A 21,916-nucleotide genomic window follows, 5' to 3' on the forward strand; every position below is an offset into this window, starting at 1 on the left:
ACACACGCACACACACACACACACACACACTCAATTAGTGTTCTTCAGTTTCTCACAAGTCTCTTTCTCTCGTTACCTTTTAACTCCACTCTCTCCTCTCTCAACAGCATGTTTTCATCAGTGCTGCTTTATTTAATTTTTCCTATCTTCCCTCTCCTCTTTTGTGTCATTAAGTTTTTAAGAATAACCCAGGGCTGCTACGACAGATGCTGCGGAGGTAAAAGAGCTTACGCGCACAAACATGCACATCCGCAGAACACGCTATTGTGTTCAAAAGGTAGAGCTGTTAACACTCTCTATTAGCAAGACCGAGAAGTCTATCTGCAACGATATAATGACATCACACTTTCCTCTGTGGCTTTCACTCTTTCTTATTCCAAACTCTTCTCAGAAAAGGATGTTTTTCTCCCTACAGTAAATCTAGGCTCGGAGGATCGACCTGTGTAAAGTTTTGTCTTCTTTTTGTCGTGGATGAAAAAGAAATCTTGCATTAGTAAATAACTGTACATCTTATTACTTTAAGATTTTCCGACATTTAACAGATTGCCTTTGACTCCCTGCTGAATATCTCCAGCATCTGACAACAGATGCACTTAATAAAGGCAGACATTGAGACATATAGCAGATGAGACGGCTCAGAATAAAACGACAAAACAGGCATCATATTGCCTACATGGAACAACTTCACACTGACTTCTCACCAAATCTCCCACATTAAAAACATGAACGCGGAAAAACCTGTCGGGAATCTGGCGTACCACCAAAGCCCGCAGCTATTCAGAAAAGAAGATGGCTGCATGGCTGGAGAGTTATTAGACTGCAGGAAGGCAGGAGCTATAACATGTTTAACAAGGAGTGAGAGAAAGTGAGGACCGAAGGGGAGAACGCGTTTTGAGTGAAAGGCCATCTGCTGAGTCCATGGCGATGCCAGTCGCTTGCTAGCTTCCCATCGCTCGCACCTGCCAGCCTGCCAGCCAAAGCACCCTCCGGAGGACAAAAAGCTCCGACTTCACACACAACCACACACACACTTCGCACGCATATACTCGCAGGGCAATAATGGCACGCACACAGCAATAACTGGTGTGATTTGTCAGAGCCGTGCTGCGACGGAGGAGCTTTCGATGTTTTTTTCATGTTTTCCCTCCTGCGGTAACAATAGCATAACAGCACTTTAATAAACGAGAACAGGACACAACAGAATGGCCTGCAAATCAGCTCGTTTATGAGGCATACTGGAGCTGTGCAGTACCCTGCCAGCAAAGGCTGCGGGGACTGTGTGTGTGTGTGTGTGTGTGTGTGTGTGTGTGTGTATGGGCTTTCATTGTTATTTTATAGTTTGGTGATACAATTCTCTCTATCAGGGTGTTGAAAATGTGGCCAGGATTGTGGATTCATAGGTGAAGTAGGTGTAAAACAAGAACAAAAGGCTCTCCAGCACTCGTATCCAGTCCAGTGATTACTGGCGAAATGATTTAAACAGGTGACATTTAGGGAGGAAAAGGGCCTTACAGAGGTCTCGTGGGAAATAATTTCAACCCTGGCTGACTCTCTGTGTCAATTTCAATTCCAATTTAATCATCGTCCACAACTGGTCTCGACAAATACATCAGATTCTCGATACATTACGGAGAGTGGGTTTCATCCAAATGCAAATTTCAAGAACGCAACAGGAAATGAAAGCCAGAGAGCCAACGATGAAGCGAAATGACGAGAAAAGAAGGAGCAGAGAGAGTGAAAAGGGAGAGGAATGGACTGATTGGTAGATAAGATGGAAGCTGTGATAGATAACAAGAGGGAAGGAATGGGTAACAAGAGAAGTGAGAGAGACCAATCCTTATTTTTTAGACTTCTCCGTTTCTCCAAAAGCTGAAGTGTGACACTCCTATTGCACCTAACAGTGCAATCGCCCACCCCTCCTACCCCTCCTCCTCTCTCAAACACACATGTAATCTACCTTTTCATCTTCTGCTCCTTGCATCTCTCCCCTTCTTCTCTCTGGCCCTCTTCCTCCTCCCTACCACCAATATCCCTTTTCTCTCAATCTCACTCAAGCCTCCTCTTCTTTCTCTCTTCTATCTTTCACACCATCTCAAAAAGTAGCTCTCTAGTGGCGCAAACATGCTTCAGATAAATTCGCCCGCCCCCCCCCCCCCTTCGTCTCTCCTTCACCTAGCTTCTGTCCATCTTTCTCCCCCCCCTCTCTCTCTCTATCTCTACCTCTCTCTTTCTCTCTCTCTACCTACCTCTCTCCTGCTCTTGTCTTTCTAGTGATGTAGCTTTGATCCTCGCCTTATTCCCCAGCTCCAAACACACTCCACCTATGCACACGTGCACACACATTTTGACAGATGTTGTTTAAGACAGAGCAGTAATCAACCATACGTCCTTGCAAGCATCCCCACCTCCAAATGGAAGAAAGATAGATAGAGACGGAGTGACGGCAAGAGGGAAGAGAGAGAGAGAGAGAGGCCTGAAATTGATGGCAGTGCATCGACCCTTCTGTAAAACCTAGTTAACACCTCCCCAGCCTGTGAAACCTCATTAGTTGAGTGTTATGGTGTGTTTGTGTCCTCGTGTGTGTTCATAGTACACTGTGTTTAACAGGTTGTTATGATTCTTACATGCACGACCTCATCATTCCCCTCTGATTAAAAAAATGTTGGTGTCTCCATTCACATGCCGTGTGTGTGTGTGTGTGTCCCTGTGTGTGTGTGTGTGTGTGTCCCTGTGTGTGTGTGTCACACAGGACAGTCTCCACTGATTACATCCCTCCTAGTCAATAGTGAATAGAGCACTCAGCCTGATAAGCAATCACCTGAATCAATACTAATGTTTTTAGTGTGTGTACATTAGTGTGTGCATGTTTGCGTGTTTGTGTGTGTGTGTGTGTGTGCAATTCTTTAACATGTAGCTAATCTAGGCGGAGCTCATAGAGGATAAACATTTAGTTACAGGCACGGTAAATCACATATGCTGTCATCCCTTCCTCTCCTCTCCTCTCCTCTCCTCTCCTGCCATTGTCCCTTTCTTCTCTGTCCAAAGAGCCCCCTCCTAACTCTGATGCTTTAATCTTTCTCGCCTCTCACCAATCGGCATTCTTTTATTTTCCTTCCTCCCTCTCATCTCCTTCTCCTCTTTGGCCTTCTTTGAGACAGAGCATTAACTGTAGCCCTACCTTCAAAGAGAGTGATCATAGAGAGTCCATTATCTTCACATACAGAATAACATGGCCTTTAGTTCGGGCTTTGGCAGCAGTAGAAATGTCAAAGTTGGAGGCCCTGCTTTCTGCACACCCACATGTAATCTCTCAGAGAGAGGCAGCGAGATATGAAGTGAGACCAAGTGGGAGATTCAGCTTAACCCTCATGTCTACATGAATGCACATGTACATTACCAGACTGGCTCTCTGCATTATGATTAGTGACAGATTTGCTTTGCGCATGCACAGGCTACTGTTTTCCTATGGAGATAGCGAACACTACCTTAGACATGGCACTAGGCCTGCACGATATTGGAAAAAACTTACATTGCGATATTTCTTTTCCCTGCGATGTATATTGCGATATGAAAAAAATACTAATTTTTACAAGAGGACATAAATAGCCCTATTTAGAAATACTAAATCATTCTCAACTACTGGGGTGATTTTGTAGGGGAGTGCATCTACAAAGAAAATAAAGGAAAGTCTTTGTTGAACTTTAATGCTTTACAAAAACCAAAGCAAGTAAACGCTGTGACTACTCTTCTGAAGTGAGTTTGGAGAGGGAAATTAGGAAGAAATACACTGGTTGACTGACATGCCACCATTGTATTCATATAATATCAATCCAGGCTAAAGTGAATGGTATTACTAATGCATGCATGTTGCGTCCTCTAAACCTCAGGTTGTGGTCGACTAGCGGGGCCTGCTTTGGTTGTTTGATACATTTATTAAAATAGATCATGATTGGTGGTTTGCTGTGCATGCAGAGCCTGCATGTCACACTCTTCAACAAACTGTGTATCCAAGAGCACTTAGATCAGTGTAAATGACATTCTATCAGAAACAGACTGCCGTTGTAGATTAGTGTTACGTTTCCAGCGTCGCCGCTCCGAACCGTAACGTTAGTTGGGACAGACGCCTTGTTTCTTCAGGCTAACTATGTTAGCTTTAGCCTGGCTGGTAGCAACTTTCTGCGGTGAAAAATGCCCGGGATATGTCATGATTACGTTGCATTAATCAGGTGATTTAGTCGTCTTTGCAGCGAACATAAAACACTGACTACTGTAGCTTCACTACCCATGGACAAGCATGTGCATCACTGTGTCAGCGGCAGCTTACGGTACTTTTCTACACACATGAGAGCCTCACTTCCCATAATGTTCATTGTAACAAAAGAATATTTCCGCCAGTGCAAAGATGTGGCTCTTTTATGTGTTGTTCCACCACAGTGGATGTCTATGTAACAGAGGAATAAGATGTATCATTTAGTTCAGGGGTGTCAAACATATGGCCCTAGAATCAGAATCAGATTTGACTTCATGACCTTATTGTTATTAAGTCCATACAACAAAATGAAAAGTGCTACTCTATGGTGCAAATATAAAAACACACATTGAACTAATAACATAGAGCAAAGAATGTGAAGATGGTTAAAAGGATTAAAACTAGAGTAAATAGTATAATTATTTACTCGTATTGCACATTACTTAAAGTGCAGGTGCGTAGCAGCATGAGTGGGTGACAGTGCTTATTGTTTTTTTTCCTATTTAATGTGCAAATTGCTTGTGGGAGAATTGCAGTGAAGTCGTTAATTCCAATTGTTCAATAGACATTCACTGCTGTTCTTATTTGTCAACTGGGGGCTGCACAATCCTAATTAAGTAGTAGCAGGCTCTTTGCTGGATATGGTATTATACTGTAGATCCTACGTGCTGATGTACAGGCAACGTGACACAACACTGTCAGGCGTAGGCTACAGTTCATGCAGAAGCCACTGGTGGAAAATGCAGAGAAAAGTGCACACAGAGGCTCGGGTTTTCTAAGAAAGATGGACTACTAATTTCTTTCTAGAGCTAAATGGGAAGCCAGTGTGCTCAGCGCACCTTTTAGTGCTCAAGGACTATTATAATATAATATTCTTCACCACTATTTAGACTCATCATGTCAAAGGTTTCCCACTTGAGATCAAATTGGGCTGTATGAGTTTTACCTATGATTTAGTCAGTCAGATCAATATGATGTTTTTGGTCTTTTCACGGGATATCTTGATAATAAGAATAAATATGGAACATTACCAGACTCATCCTTCTGTATTTCAGATGTCAAATACATCATTCAAAAACAACCTTATTTAGGGTCGTTGTTTGATTTCTGAAATTTCCCGGTGCTTCCTGACTGCCCGCCACATGTTACATAAACATATACAACTTTACCCGTACCCTGTTCTCTCGTACAGTACACACTGATCATGTGTAGAGAACCTAAGTGTGTCTTTTTTTTTTTTTTTTACCCTACCTTCCGCTGACAACAAAGCAAGTCACCAGGAAGATGAGGAGAACGATTCCCCCGGCGATGGACACAGCCAGAATGGTTGACTGGTTAGGGTCCCCGATAGCAAAGACATCTACATAGGAGACAAAGGGAGCACAGTGGATTAATAAACAAAAGCATAAAGGAGGATGGAAAGAAGCCGAGGATGTTTCCTGCAGGAGAAAAGCGAGGGGAGGAAAAGATGAAGGGAAGCCGGGAGTAAAAAAGACAGCAAGGTGAGTGTGGCGAGGGGGGGGGGGAGGAGAGAGAATGAAATATGATAGCATTAGAAAAGGAGATAAAAGACAGAGGTTGAAGGAGAGGGGGGAAAAGAGAGAGCAAAAGCGAGCGAGGGAGGCGGATGGAATAGTAAGTAAGGTCCTTGATGAAAAGCGCTCTCCCTCTCTGCATCGCCTATGAGGGTATAAGAGTGGACGTGAAAGCCATTCCCATTCGACCGCGCTGTCCAAATGGATATGTTAACATTGCAAATAACAAGGCTACCGCCGAGAACTTTCTGCAAAGATGCATTGATTTTTACGCCACACCAATCGGGCCATTACTCAAAACTAATACCCCATTTATCTGGCTTAGTTAAGCATGAGCATGTATGTGTGTGTGTATGAGATACGTATTTAAGTGTGAGTGTGTGTGTGTGTGTGTGAGAGGCAAATGAATGCCCAGAGGCAGCCACAGCTAAGCATTAATCTCCTATTAGATTTACAGGCGCACACATACACAGCCTTCTTTAACAGTCAATAGAATGGATCTTATTAGATAACCTTGATATGATTGCTACCGGGTCAGCTGAATGTGGCAGATCCTGTATTTTACAGCACTGAACTTGACTATGAACCTGTGCGTGTCCTGAGCTCCGTTCCATACGTTGCAGCACAGTGACATTCCAGACATTTGTTGCAAGACAGGAATAGAGACCCAGCTTTGAATTACTTTTATTGATTATTGAATGATTAGGAAGCTAATGTGTGCCCGTTGTATGCCACGCAGTGCTGTACATTAACTGATTTATCCCCCTCTGCCTGCCTGTCTGGGAATCAATGTTCACTTTGAAGAGCACATTATGGGGCCTCTAAAGCAGAAAATCCTAGAGCACATAATGAAGCGATAATGAAAGTGGGTGAAAGCAAACAAAGGAGAGAAGGACGAGTGACAGAGAGATGGAAAACATGCCGACAGAGCTACAGCGTAGTACGCCCCAGAGCTGTTTGGGAGGCCTGGCCCCACTGGCCTGGATCGAACCCAGCATAGATTTGTCTTTTGTGTCTCCTCCTGTTCTTTCCCAAAGTCTAAGTACATTTTCTAAATGGAAGTTTGCCAGTTTATTTGAAGCAGGAAAGGAAAAATAACCAGAACGTGCGTGACAGAATAATTGCAGTTGGGGGGAATAAAACCAGTCCCGAAAAAAAGGAGTCAGATGTCCAGTCAAGTCTAAATTCATTCATGAGGAGGTTTTCATTATCTGTCTTTTCAATACATGGTTGATATAATGATTTCTGCCAGTTGCAAATGTCTTCTACCCTTTTTCAAATGTTGCTCCAGTCGTCGGTGTGAATCTAGTCCTCCCAATTTGGGAAAACAAGTTCACAGATTACTTTTTCCTTTTATTGTGAAATTGGGTTGTCTCCTTTTTTTTTTTACCTGATATGTATTCTAGGATACTTTCAAGCCACTGGTTCAGAGACGTAGATGATGACCTGTGAAGCTGCCGAGGTAGAACGGAAGCAGCCATTCAGATGAAAAGTGGGCTATTTTATAACCATCAGGTGGATTGATTTAAACTCCAGCGGGGAGGATTTAGACTCTTACAGTACTGCAAAGTGATATACTATGCCTGGACTCTTTGCTCTGCAGTTCATCTTTGTGCTTCTAGTTCACCTGCACCATTCACCTCTGATCGTGCTATGCTATCACCGCGGATTGTTTTTATAGAAACTGGCATGTAACTGTTTTTAGTGCACTGCCTGCTTTTCCAAATTTCTGCTCAAAACCACGGGGACATTTTAAACAAACAATCGAATTGCACAGAATAAAAAGACAAAACCAATAAAAAGGAACACTGATACTACTCATTTATTACGGGTAAATATGAATTATTTATCCCTTTACCTTCGTGGCTGGTTTCCAATTCGATCTCTCCCCCGTAGCTCCCGTAGCCCCCATCGGTTCGAGCCCTAACCCTGAACACATAGGTGGTCCCTGGCTTCAGCCCGTCCACTGTCATCATGTTGGAGCGAGTCTTCAAGACTGTGTAGTTCTGCTCCCGCTGGTTCTGAAGTGGAGGAAAGGGCAAGAGGAGATCATTTAATACTAAATTCAGTGGATAATATTAAGATTCTAAAAATAATGTCACTGTGGATAAAAAAAAGAAATGGCTGAAATTATAGACATACTCTGAAGGGTTTGTGTAAAGAGCAATGGACTGTGGTATCTAGAGAGGCAGAAAAAAAAGCCCAGGAAAGTCTGAAAATAATAGAAACCTCAAATTGTTTAATTTAAATGTCTTCAGGGGCCACACACACCTCACTAAGTTTTCATTTGTTCATCACTGGACCATTTGGTTGCATTTGTGCACCTGTCAAGTCCCAAATCCTTTCCTCTTTACACTTGGGGGCAATACGTGGTTACTCAAGTCCCGCTTCGCTTCGATCCTCGACTAACTTGTAGGCGTGTGTGTGTGTGTGTGTGTGTGTGTGCGCGCGCACTTGCAATGTGTGTGTAGGAGGATGAATAAAGAATAAGTGTCTGTCAGTAAGCTGATTCCCTGCAGAGAGGCTGATACTCTACCTAATGGGAAGACACTACAACAAGGATTAACACTATTTTACTGCTAATGCCTGCCAACATGCACGCACGCACGCACGCACGCACACACACACGCACACGCACCCACACACACACACAGAGGCTTAATTTCATCACCTTGACCGTGTTTTACGAGGTTTGTTCGACAGATGTGTGGTTAATTGGCTTGGTGTGAGCAGTAGGGAAGACGTGAGGGATAGAGAGATAGAGAGATATGTTTGGGATGCTCAAGTCATTACAGACATGCCCTTAGGCTAAACCCATACGAGCCTAGACGACATGTAGATGAAGAGAACAAGAGAAGGGGAAAGAAACATGTTGCCCAAAACCCGTTAAGGGGATTGTTTCAGAAATGTTTGACATTTTCGGAAATGTGCTTGTTTGCTTTCTTGCCGAGAGTCAGATGAGAAGAGTGACACCCCTCTGTATTCACTTTCATAGGTGTATTATATTTTATATTTATATTTATATATATTGTACGTTAAATATCAAGCTGCAGCCAGCAGACGGTTAGCTTAGCTTAGCACAAAGACTGGAAACGGGGAAACAGCTTGCATTTGCAGCAAGCAATAGCTTCATAGGTAACGCACATATGAGAGTGGTAACAATCTTTAACACACCTCGTGTGTGAGAGCAGGCTTTCTGTAACAAATCTGACATAACAAGTAAACTGACCTTTAGCTTTCATTCCTAAATTAGTAAAGTGCCTCTTTAAAAAAAACAAATGAGAGTGTGCGCGTCTCTCTCTCACCTTCTCATAGTAGATGACCTCATACTCCACGATGGCTCCGTTGGGTCTCACTGGACCCTGCCAGGCCAACGTCACACTGTCCTTGCTCCGCCTCTCCTTCAACACTACGCTCACTGTAGAAACCAGAGAACAAGAGGGGAAAGCGTGAGCAACAAAGAGAGAGTAAGGTTCAACGAGATGAGACAAAAAGCATGAAAAGAGGCAAAGAGAGAGAGAGAGAGAGCAGGCTGTGCGGTAGAGGAGAGAGATTTCAGATGGATACCTACTGTGCTGTAACGAGAAGAAGACCCATATTTGAAGTGTAATTTTGCTAATGAGAGAGAGCTTACAAGGTGTTTTTACACATGCGTAATCACAGCAGCCTATGAGATGCGTATGTGTGACATGCGTGTATATGGGGTGTGATCTGCTCGTGTTATCTATGTAATAAAACCACAAATCCTGTGACTTTCTTACGCAGCCTTCCGACGTTGGAACACATGCTCGTGTGGGTTGAAAAGTGATGAAAAAATGTGTGTGTGTGTGTCTGGCATACTGTCGTCGAGAGTAGCACGTGTGATGTGGGGTCCTGAATGAGCATAACAACCTCCTACATCCCTTTCACCTCTCTCTCTCCCCCCCCGTTATTGCACACACATCCATAGTAGCAGGCCTGTTAGTCATCACCACCCTGTCATACGCACTTCTCTTGCACCAATGTCCCAAAGTCCCACACGCAAACAAAGATGCACGCATGATTATATATGTGAAGGCAGAGTTGTAGAGGTGCCACTCTGATTTTACAGTTGTAATGTACACTAAAAACGCCCTGCTCTCTGATCCATCGTACAAATTCCTCATTCAGGCTGATGAAAACGTACTTTCCCAGATGATTTCATTTTCTCATCAGTCTTTAAAAAACGGATATCAGTGAAGTCATGCCAATTTAAATCAGAAAACGCGCTGCCTCACGTAAAAATTACACTACGTCGAAGAGCCGTCTCTGTCAACAAATACTGGTGTTTTGACATTTATAGTAAGATTTACATGTAAAATACCCCCATTATGGGTGTATGTTCTCACCTGTCTGTGATGTAGTGACATTGATGACTACCGTTCCTCTGGGCGTAGGACTTAAGTCCGACACTCCATTCTGGCTCTCGACAGTGAAGCTGTAGTTGGAGTCCGGCTGCAGGTCGGTAACCAGTACGGTGGCTGATGAGAGACCAAACTGTCTGGGGACAAAATGGACGCTGCTACCACACGGTGTGCACTTCCGGCCGTCCCCGGCGCACTTTCTGCAGCGGAGGCTGTAGGTGATGTCTCCTCGGCCTCCCGTGTCTCTGGGGGGCGACCACTCCAAGGTGACGCAGGTCTCGTTCACTGTGGAGATGGTGTTCTCTGGAGCAGATGGAGGACCTGGGGGAAGATGAAGGCATAGATTTATTTCTGTCAACTTGTAAAATGAGTCTTATCCAACCTACTGGGAAAAGAGTTTAAAGGTGCCCGGTGCCATTTTGTAAAAAAAAAAAAGTTATGTTGGGGGGTGCCCTGGTGGCTCACCTGGTTGAGCGTGCATCCTCCAGGCCCGGCCCTTGATCAAGCATTTGTGTTTTTTTAATCATTACTTTATTAGCCTAATTGGGTGGGGAGAAAGCTATGCCATAATCATGCGCAGCGTCTCCTCCACTCGCACGCATCACACCGGGCCTGCTGTGCTGTGTTGTCTAGCTTAAGTGCAACATGGAGCTTGAAGATGTAAAGAAAAGAAGAAAAACAGGGGAATTAACTTTGAGCAAGTTTGGAGGAAGGTCTGAGGTATGGAACCGTTTTAAACAAGTCGTGGGCAGTGACAACATACTGTATGTGTTGGCTTTGTCGAGTGCATTAAGTGCGGCACGCTGCTCGCCTATGACAGCAAAAAAACAGGGACTTCAACGATGAACAGACACATGAAGCAGGCCTGCCATGGCAGAAAAGATGATAGTCAGCCTTAATAATAATAACTTGGACTTATATAGCGCCTTTCATGGTACCCAAGGTCGCTTAACAATGTCCTCTTTTGTTACTTCTCCAAGCATACCCCTTCTAAACAGATTTCTGAAGTTCAAACAACTCTGAATTGTAGTTGAGAACGTCAGTTATAACGGCCCACGTATTAAAAAATTGTCGGGTTGAAATCGGGCTCGGGCTCATAATTACAGTTAATGTGTCGGGCCGGGCTCGGACACAACGTGCACGGACTCGGGTAGGGTCTGGGTTTGATTTTTTTTGGGCCCAATCTAAGCTTTACCTCTCCCTACCCCCTTTCTGTCTTCATCTGTCCTATCAAATAAAGGCCAAAAATGCCCCAAAAATAAATTACAAAGTATATAGTAGCAAAAGGCAGTGTGAGGCCTCCATTGTCGGACTCACGATGGACAGTTTTAGATTCAGCAGAACGTATATGTACATGTATATATCCCAGCATGCACTGGGTGAGCAGCATGGTACAACCCGAAAAAGTCCCAGTTTATCCACTGCTGAGCTACCCCTTACCAGCGCCATCTCATGAAACACTGACTGATGAATATTATTATTTTTCCCAAACGTACATTCTCTAAACGTGCATTGTCTTCATGTTCATTACCGAGCTTATTGCGGTTTCTAGTGAGAACAGAATTCACATTGATTAAATTAAAAATGAATTAACCATCGTCAGCCAGAGGGTGGACACTCAGCGCTCGATTAATGATGCTGATTGTAAATGGGACCGTATGAGAATATATTACTCTTCCACAGTTTAAATCCATCTTTAAAGAGAATTTACATGATGTTAAATAGTTGGTGCTGGACTGCAGGGAGGTCTTTACCATGTGAAGTTAACGGATACTCTTTAGGGGCTGCACTGCAGACAATGAATAGTGAGTGGACAATGATCCATACAAAGTGCCAGGGGTAATTTTCTCATGAGTCAGGTACATTTTATGATTTAAAGAGGCTAATATTACTCTGAACACACTGTATCACAGAGTCGGAGTCCAAAAAGTGTGTCAGTATTCTCAAAGAAGCAGAGACACAGTGACACACACACACACACAGTCTTTACTATACCTTTAGATGAAGTGTGTTCATGTCGACACATCAATTAAAATGTCAAGATATATGTGAAAAATATTTCAAGTGGTTTTGTTGCAATTGAAGCAGCATACTGATGTTTGAACATACGTAAAGGGGCATTTTGTCTCTAAATAAATCAAATTCTCCTAGATGTGACTGCATGTGTGATTTTATTGTGCGTGATCACAATGAAAGATGCCAGATAAAATTACATTTGACACTCTCTGTTCACTAGCATGCGTGTGTGTGTGTGTGTGTGTGTGTGTGTGTGTGTGTGTGTGTGTGTGTGTGTACATGGATCAAAGAGGCATCAAGGAGCAGAGACGAGTTGGGCATAACAGAACCAAACAGCAGCTAAGGGGCATAACAATGTGGCCATTATAACACATTGGAGTTTAAATTCAGGGTCACAAAAACGTTAGTGTTGGACAGGGGATACCGAACTTGGATGGTACTCATACACCCCTTGCTTTCCCGCTGGCTTGGTATAACGTACTCTATCCATGGCGTCCAGACATGTATAAAGTACTAGCTAGAGACCCATACTTGAGTAAAAGTACAAGTGCTCTATCAAAAAAGTGACTTGAGTAGAAGTTGAAGTGCTCTTTAAGCACCACACTTAAGTAGAAGTACTAAAGTATTCAACATTTGTTTGTACTTAAGTATTGCAAGTAGTTCATTTTAAAATCTACTACCCAAGTACTGAAAGTAAAAGTGCAAGTATTGTGTTATTTAGTTATTAAAGAAAGCAGTCAAAAGTTTGATATTGTTCATATTATTTCAAATGTTTAGCCTAAGGCTGTAGCCAAAGGAATTAACAAATATGAAATAAAAATAACAAATATTAACAAATACTGAAATAAAATGTACAATTATCACACTGTGCAAATAAAATGAACATCCTCTCCAGCACAGTAACGATTAAAGCCCCGAAAAACGTATCACACACTAGCTAGTAACGTGTGATGAACAGTTGAACGTTAGCAAGCTAGCAAAATACAGATAAACTAGCAGCTTCACATCACAGGGTAAAACGGTTAACATTCAGTACTCATTGCAGACTGAAACAACTCAGGAATAGCTTAATCTGCTGCAACAATAGCTTAATAGAAAGAGTACAAACTTACATCGTCTCTGACTTCTGAACGGGCAACCGTAATGAAAAGAAACACGACGCGATCTCGGGGATTTCTTACGTAAAGTACGCTTAGTTAGCGTACGTAACTAACGTAGCCGTAACGACACACACTGTAACCTACACAGTGTCCGTAGCGTGAGGAATTCACAACAGTAACGAGTAACGATGCAGCACATAAAAAATTTATCGGAGTAAAAGTATTTCATTGTCATATGTACTCAAGTAAAAGTGGAAGTAAGAGAAAAAAATAATAGACAGATACAGCCTTTTAGTAGCCTACTTAAGTAGAGTAGTGAAGTAGTTCTACATCGTTACTATACAGCTCTGATGGCGTCACCCCTTTTAAATGTACGAGAGGACTGCATTTTTAGATTTTTTCACACTTTGATATTGTCTCTCTGAACACGGCCATACTGTGGAGGAAGTGCCGGCTTTGTCACCAACTTGTAACTCCTTGTTCAGTAATTAGTTATATCACAATTTTTAGGGCTTTTTTCTTTGCTTTCTCATTGGCAGATCAGTTTCAAATATTGTCAGCAAAGGACAGCTTGAGCGAACCACAAGACCTCCAACTCATCATCAAGGTAAGCCTTTACCGTACAGTATCATTCACTTTGGATGGAAACCACTGATTGTGGTTGCTCTCAGCACAGCACAGTTCAGGTATCTCAACCGTATAGAAATGTGGCATTAGCTTCCCGTTCAGCCTGACATCTCATCAGGTCCCGGCCGAGCAGTGAGCCACTGGGGGCCGTCGGCAGAGCCTGGGACTTTTCCTGATTAGCCTTCCCAGTGGCAAGCCTCTCTGAAGCACAGGAGGGATAGAGGGAAAGCTGGCTGTGGGGGATGGAGGCCATGCTGTGGATAATTGAGGCTGTCTGTCATAAATCCCACCACTTTCCTAGGCCACACTTAAAACTGTCCATCATCTCTTCTACTGATCAGCCTTGTATGACATTTAAATTATATGCCTGTGTGCGTGTGTGCGCGTGTGCCCATACATGTTTGAACAAACCGCTCATTTTCAGCTGATAACACCAACCGTTACACATCTCACCTGCTACAACGATTAATGAGTGTAATGTACCATAACCTGATAATGGGTTTGTGTGTGTGTGTGTGTGTGTGTGTGTGTGTGTGTGTGTGTGTGTGTTCTCCATATTTCTTTAGATCAGCCCCACCATGCCACTGTCCTTTCCTGCCCCCACATCCTTCCGTCCAGCTTAATCCATCTCTTTCTGTCCCTCTCTTTCACTCAATCTTCCCTCCTCATCCTCTCTATTCTCCTCCGTCCCTGTTCTTGAGGATGTGGTCCGATCCCCCTGGCTCTGCGCGTGTGTGTGCGCGTAAAAGGGAAACAAAGAATAAGAAATATCATCAGATTTCATTTAAATGATATGCCTCTGATAGTCCACTATTTTCCCCGCTGTTCTATTCCTCGCCTGTCTAAAGTGTTATTCTTCAGCAGCATATGTGTGTGTGCGCGTGTGCCCATACATATTTGAATGAACCGCTCACTCATTTCCAGCTGATAACACCAACCGTTACACATCTCACCTGCTACGATTAATGAGTGTAATCTACCATAACCTGATAGTGTGTGTGTGTGTGTGTGTGTGTGTGTTCTTCTCCATATTTCTTTAGATCAGCCCCACCATGCCACTGTCCTTTCCTGCCCCCACATCCTTCCGTCCAGCTTAATCCATCTCTTTCTGTCCCTCTCTTTCACTCAATCTTCCCTCCTCATCCTCTCTATTCTCCTCCGTCCCTGTTCTTGAGGATGTGGTCCGATCCCCCTGGCTCTGCGCGTGTGTGTGCGCGTAAAAGGGAAACAAAGAATAAGAAATATCATCAGATTTCATTTAAATGATATGCCTCTGATAGTCCACTATTTTCCCCGCTGTTCTATTCCTCGCCTGTCTAAAGTGTTATTCTTCAGCAGCATATGTGTGTGTGCGCGTGTGCCCATACATATTTGAATGAACCGCTCACTCATTTCCAGCTGATAACACCAACCGTTACACATCTCACCTGCTACGATTAATGAGTGTAATCTACCATAACCTGATAGTGTGTGTGTGTGTGTGTGTGTGTGTGTGTTCTTCTCCATATTTCTTTAGATCAGCCCCACCATGCCACTGTCCTTTCCCGCCCCCACATCCCTCTGTCCAGCTTAATCCATCTCTTTCTGTCCCTCTCTTTCACTCAATCTTCCCTCCTCATCCTCTCTATTCTCCTCCGTCCCTGTTCTTGAGGATGTGGTCCGATCCCCCTGGCTCTGCGCGTGTGTGTGCGTGAAAGGGAAACAAAGAATAAGAAACATCATCAGATTTCTATCGGAGTATCACCCATACCAGTGTTCTCATCTTAGATATCTTTGGACAGTAGCCACACAGCTAGCAAGCGTGCGTGTGTGCGTGCGTGTGGAGGAGGAGGAGGAGGAAAATGCATGGAGTGATTATGAATAGAAATGGAAAGCAGCCATGTAATACACTGCAAACGAATTAAATTAAATGTAATCTAATCATTGTTACAGAATGCCATTTTCTAACATAAAAATGTACAGAGCCAAATGCAAATATTTGACTACAGTGAAAGCAATGAATACACAACATGGTATGAAATTAGCTTCCTGCTGCATGGCTGTGTTAATGTCATGTGTGTGTGTTTGTATCACTCACGTGTGCAGGCCATGGAGCGTGGGTCAGTCTCAGCGCGGTAGAAACCTCTCTCGCAAACACACTCGACTGCTTGTTCCTGCGGGGACGAGCTGTGAGGAGGACATTTGGTGCAGTAGGCATCTGTGGCTGAAGCTTTGTAGGTACCATGTCTGCACGCTGGAGTGAGGAGACAGATAAACGCAGGGTTAGAAACCGTTTCCCCTTTTTCATGCATCGTCAAAGTCCGTGAAATTTTACCCGAAATCCTTCTTTCTCCTGAAATGTTTTATAGGACATTTCCAATTTATTACAACTTGGGTCTTATTTTTGTACATGGATTCTGTCACTCATTACATTACACTCGCCAAAAGTATTTGCTGAGCTCTGGGAACACAGCAACATTGCTAAAAAAGTAATCATGAGACAATTATGTGCAGTCTTTTAGTGCAGTTTTAAACAAACCACTGGTGTGGCCACATTTAATTAATTGGAAGAAGGTGAATGGTGAACTGCCAGTTTTACACATCCAACCCATTTTACAACCGTTGTTTCAGCTTTGACTTTGCGTACTGTACCAACTCCAGTTTTATAGACCTTTAAGGTGTATTCATTTTTAGTTTCCCCTCTAAATAAAGTGGTTTGAATAATCTAGCTGAATCTATAAATCGCCGCTTACAACCTGCGCTGATGTTTCTTGCCCCGCTTGTCTATGTTGCAGCGATGTCGCCAAGTTGTACTGTAGTCAAGTAGAAAATTTACAAAAACACAAAACGACATGAGTATAGGTCAAACGATGTACCATGTGGCACCCCTGGCAAAGAACATAAAAAAACAAGGTTTGATTTAATACATTGTGACATTAGGTCTACGTGCGATCCATTTACATGAGGCTGCAGGCCGGGGTCGTACAGTACAGTAACACAGTGCAACAGCGGATCAACTGTCATTCCTGTTATATAAGCTGTAGATCTTCTGGCAACCGGGGGAACAAAAATACACCGCCGCAGTCACAAGTACACAATATGACTACGGCTGTTACAGCGGCTGCATATTAGTCATTATGTGGAGTCGTAAAACTGGGGAGGGAAAACCGTGCTTCCGCTCAACAGGAACCGTCTGCTGCTGAAATAGATTGGGGACTTGAATGATTTCCCTTTTGCATCCTAGGCAGTAAAATGAAATTCCTGACTTTCCCTTTGGTAATCTGAATATAGATTACGCATATATATTTATACATTCATAGGCCTGGTATTCCCATCCTCGCAAGCCTTTTCTGCAACGGCGGTAAATAGTATCACAGTGTACAAAACCCCATGTAAGGAAAATGAGGGATTTTCAAATGCAATTCGATAGATGCCCTGTGTGTATGCATATGTGTACTGTATGTGCGTGAATAGGTTGGATCAATGATGCGACAGAATCCGCCAGGTGCTGATTGCATGTTCGTGTGCTAAGCGCTTGTGTGCAAGAAGGTGTTAAGTATGCAGCGAGTGTGTGTGTGTGTATATGTGTGTGTGTGATCGTGTGTGTTCGCTTGCTGATTGCTTGTGCTGGTGGTGAAGGTCACGGATTTAATCAAGCTACACGTCACTCGTCTCCAAAAGGCTGTAAATTATCTCACACACACACACACACACACACACACACATGTTTACAGGCACACACATATGTTCGAGGGCGTGGTTAAGCTGCTGAATAAAGCAATGGAAAAGTGTCCTAAAAGTAGTGTGTTTTCTCACTGTGGAGGTATAAGTTCTTCCACCTGGACACTGTGCTCGCTCACATGCAGACACTATTTTTAGGCAAATCATTCATCATAGGGGAGCAAAGTCCACTAGCACAATCCCCAAAAGACCTGAGAGAACACTGGGAAGTGTGTGTGTGTGTGTGTGTGTGTTGGTGTGAAAGAAGAGAAAGAAAGAGAGAATGAAGGAAAGAAAGAAAGGAAAGGGAGTGATAATTCTCAAAGGGTTTCCGCTCTCTTTCCTCCTTCCTGTCAGCTTCTAAGGTAATGGGTGCCTATGTGCTGTGCTAGTGAGTGTGTGTGTGTGTGTGTGTGTGTGTGTGTGTGTGTGTGTGTGTGTGTGTGTGTGTGTGTGTGTGTGTGTTCCTGTTGGCTGGGCTGTAGGAGCAGGGTGGAAAAGCAGCTTTTCTCCGGGGACGTTTCATCCGGAGAGTCCTGGCTCCGGGCGCTGGCCAGCCACAGAGGCACAAAAGAACCCCGGCGCTATAGGACAGACAGGGCGCCCCATGCCAGCCCTGGCGTCCAAACAACTGCCTGATCAAAAACTTTCGGCAAAAATGGCGGCTTGGCTGCTGTATTTTTCTTCCTTCTCTCTCACAGTCCCCCCTTTTCCCTCTCTCCCACTTGTCTTGCCTCATTTTTATTTATTTATTTCAAGCTACCCCATGTGTGCCCCATGGGAAATGTGTTACTTGACTTGGTTCCCTTATGATTAATGATTTACCATAGACATGAAAAAGGGACAAGAAGGCTGAAGCGGTGAGACGGTGCTCACATAAACATGCACTCACACAGAAGGCAGACACACAGCAGCACAAAAGTTTAGTCACAAAAACTATGTTGTAGAATTTGTCGTGATCTTTAAAGTAACAGTTGACAATGCTGTACAGTATATCGTGTGTGTGTGTGTGTGTGTGTGTGTGTGTGTGTGGCCTCGGATCCAGTGTCTTATTAAATATTCATCTGGTCACCAGAGAGACTTAGTGTATTTATGCCAATCGATAGCTCTTAGATATGATATAGTACTGCTACTCAAGACACACCCTCAGTCGCCACGCACTGATTGAGAAGGGAACAGCTCAACTCTTTCCTTTGGGAAAACACTCTACAGTATGAGCTGATTGAATTCTCTTCTCTTCCACTCTACTCTTTTTGACTCTTTTTAGGGCTTCAAATACTGATTATTTTCTTTAATCAATTCCAAAATGTCAGAAATAAGTGAAGGCCTATTACAGTTTCCCAAACCACAGGGATAGGTCTTTAAACCACTGCACTCATCAATATATTTATAATTACGAGTCAAATGACTCAGTGTTTGATATGAATGGGGTCACCCGTAGCGGTGAACCCGCAGGGAACTTTTACCTGACTCTGCGGTTCCCCCCTCAGCTCTACAGAGCTTTTTAATGTCTCTTAACTCATTGTTTTAGTGTATGGCTCACAACGTTACAGTTCCCACACCAGCACCAGCTGCAGCAGGAAGCTGTTATCAGTTAAAAAGTTATTATAAAACCGACTGTATGCTACCTGCCCAGCACCAAATTTAGAATCAGAATCAGTTTTAATAGTTAATTAAGTGAACACATACATGGAATTTGACTTTGGCTTTTTGTTGCCGTCAAAGTACTTACACAGAAATAGACATACGGCCTCCAACAAGGACAACAAAGCTGAACAAGGTAAACATAAACTTTTGAGTACTATGTGCAGATATACTGTAAGTTCACATATAAAAAAAGTGTATATTTACACATGCATAAGCATACACATACGTACATACACACATTTAAACAAACAGCTCTATGAGGGTTGTAAACAGACAATAGGGCAATGTAAAAATGCAAATGGTGCTGGAATAAATAATTATTAATAAAAACAGGTTGCTTATAAACAGCAGACAGACACAGTTAGCGGCTAGCTGCTGAACACAGTGGAGCATTTAGCAGCTAAATAGACAAATATTTGCCTCAGGGGTCGGTGGAGAGCAAACCAGAGGTCAAATGAAAGTAAATATTTGACAGGTTACTAGAATCCCCAGCTGTCCATTAGTGAAAAGGAAAAGAAAAAGAAAAGAAAAATTGGTCAATACTGCGTTTTATTCGACCAACAGTGCAAAGCCCCAATATAAACTAATCAGCAAATCTTCACATTTCAGAAACTGGAACGGTGGAACCTGTGAATGTTTGTGTATTTTTACGTGATAAATGATATAAAAAATCTGATGATTGACAAATTCTATTCTGTGCACTTCTGTTCTCACTCACTTGTCACTTTCCCCTCATTTCTAACAGTCCAAATTTTAGCCTATAGCATGAAATTAATGTGATATACATATTAGAATAAGCCCTCACAGAGAAGAAAGCCAAAATGTACCGCACTGGGACACACACACACACACACACACACTCTTGATTTAAATTATACTGTTACAGCAAGGGGTCATGTATAAATAACGGTTTATGGAGCTGAGCGTTTAAACACTAGCATTAAAGATAGAAAGTACCATACTGACCAAAATGATGTTATGCTCTAGTTACTGTACTGCTGTGATGATGCTGTGATCAATGGCACTTCTAATTTCTGGCCATCAGAGGGAATGGTTACATCATGCAAAAAAAAAAAAAGAAAAAAAGTTGCGGAGTTGCTTGTGTGAATGACAGAAGCTGCTGACTGTACCGTAAACACAAACCCGATATCGTATGTCGTAAAAGTCATTACATTCTAATTCCATTCAACCAGGCCACCGTGTACGTATATCAGCTGCGCCTTTCTCAAACAAACACTTCCTCTGCCTGGCTGGAAGCCTCCTTCTTTCCTCCATTTCCCCCTTAAATGTACTTGGGTTAAGTCAAACATTGGCTCCCTGCCGGCTTTACCATAAAGGGCAGACAGAGGAGAAACCTGGGGGGGTTGAGTGAGTTGGGTGCATGTGTGTGTTCTTCCGAGAGGGATTCATGGTCAACGGCTCATCTCCCGTGGGCCAGTGTAAAGCTTGCTGGCCCACAGGAGATGAGCTCCATAATGGTCACCATGGCAACAGGCTTTCAAGATGGAACCCTTCTATACCCCTCAAGTGCCACAGCTCCTGGAGCACAGAGCAGCCTGTGTGTGTGTGCGTGCGTGCGTGTGTGTGTGTGTGTGTGTGTGTGTGTGTGTGTGTGTGTGTGTGTGTGTGTGTGTAGGCTACCCAGGCGTTAGTTGAGGCCAGCTACTTAAAAATTGATACATCAAGCGTCAGTGAGGAAATCTGACGAGATTGAATCTGACATCCTTTACGGCCACCGGGGTCGCATCTGTACGTGTTTGTGTTTGTTTTGTGCTCATGTGTACGTTCCCGTGTAATTGAAATCGACATGTTTCCATGCTGAACAAACTTTAACAAAAGTAAGTAAAACAACGACTTTGTATTATTGTGTAACACATACATTCAATATGTATGTGAAAAAAAACGCAAAGAATCCTCATACACTTAATGGGACTTCTTCTAACAGCTGCAGAATAAGACGACACGTGATTTCAGTAACTGAGAGTGTGTTTGTGTAGTCAACGCTTATAAGTAATATGTGTGTGTCTGTCTGTAAAATAGAGAGCAGAGCAAACTACAGTGCAGTTCTAGTGCGTGGTATTGCGGTTTGTGTGCAATAGAGATGTCAGCATCCGAGTCCATTCCCTTGCTGTGAACCTCTAATTCCTAATCGGAGTTCATGACATCATTTAACACCATAACTACTAATCCTTTGACACACACACACACACACACACGATTCCTGAGCAAGCCGGTTTGCCTGTTTTGACATTACATCAGCTCTTTCTTTCCAATCTGAAGAATCATCATATCTACTTATTAAACAATAACACTCAACTACATTACAACATTTCAATGCCTTTACGTTTTAGTTTTTTGTAATGGGGCTGGAGCTGCTACCCCCGCGACCCGACCCCGGATAAGCGGATGAAGATGGATGGATGGATGGATGGTAATGGGGCAGTTTTCAATAAGTGGCTGCATCATTACTACCACCACCCTAGAAATGTTGTAAAACAGTGAGTTCATTGTATTTACCTACTGTATATATACAGTTACTCACAGGTTCTGAGGGATGCTAAAAACCATGTGCCCTCTCACTGAAACATCTCACCATTAGTTGCTGACAACTATCCCCAAAAAACACAGAAAAAAAAACAAACAAAAACATATACATTGTAA

General features: G+C 43.1%; 1 protein-coding gene across 2 annotated transcripts in view; it reads right to left on the minus strand.

Moving 5' to 3' along the window:
* The window catches only part of epha4b (eph receptor A4b), a 106,330-nt gene that overhangs the window by 39,549 nt on the left and 44,865 nt on the right, over window positions 1-21,916 (minus strand). For both annotated transcript variants that reach the window (XM_078263526.1, XM_078263525.1), the window contains exons 6-10: window positions 15,987-16,142; window positions 10,152-10,487; window positions 9,090-9,202; window positions 7,643-7,805; window positions 5,501-5,609 (exon numbers count right to left, since the gene is read on the minus strand). In XM_078263526.1, the coding sequence (XP_078119652.1) occupies window positions 5,501-5,609; window positions 7,643-7,805; window positions 9,090-9,202; window positions 10,152-10,487; window positions 15,987-16,142 (877 nt within the window). The remainder of the gene's footprint in view (window positions 1-5,500; window positions 5,610-7,642; window positions 7,806-9,089; window positions 9,203-10,151; window positions 10,488-15,986; window positions 16,143-21,916) is intronic.

This window comes from Sander vitreus, chromosome 12 (genome assembly GCF_031162955.1).
Source record: "Sander vitreus isolate 19-12246 chromosome 12, sanVit1, whole genome shotgun sequence".
Lineage (NCBI taxonomy): Eukaryota > Metazoa > Chordata > Actinopteri > Perciformes > Percidae > Sander > Sander vitreus.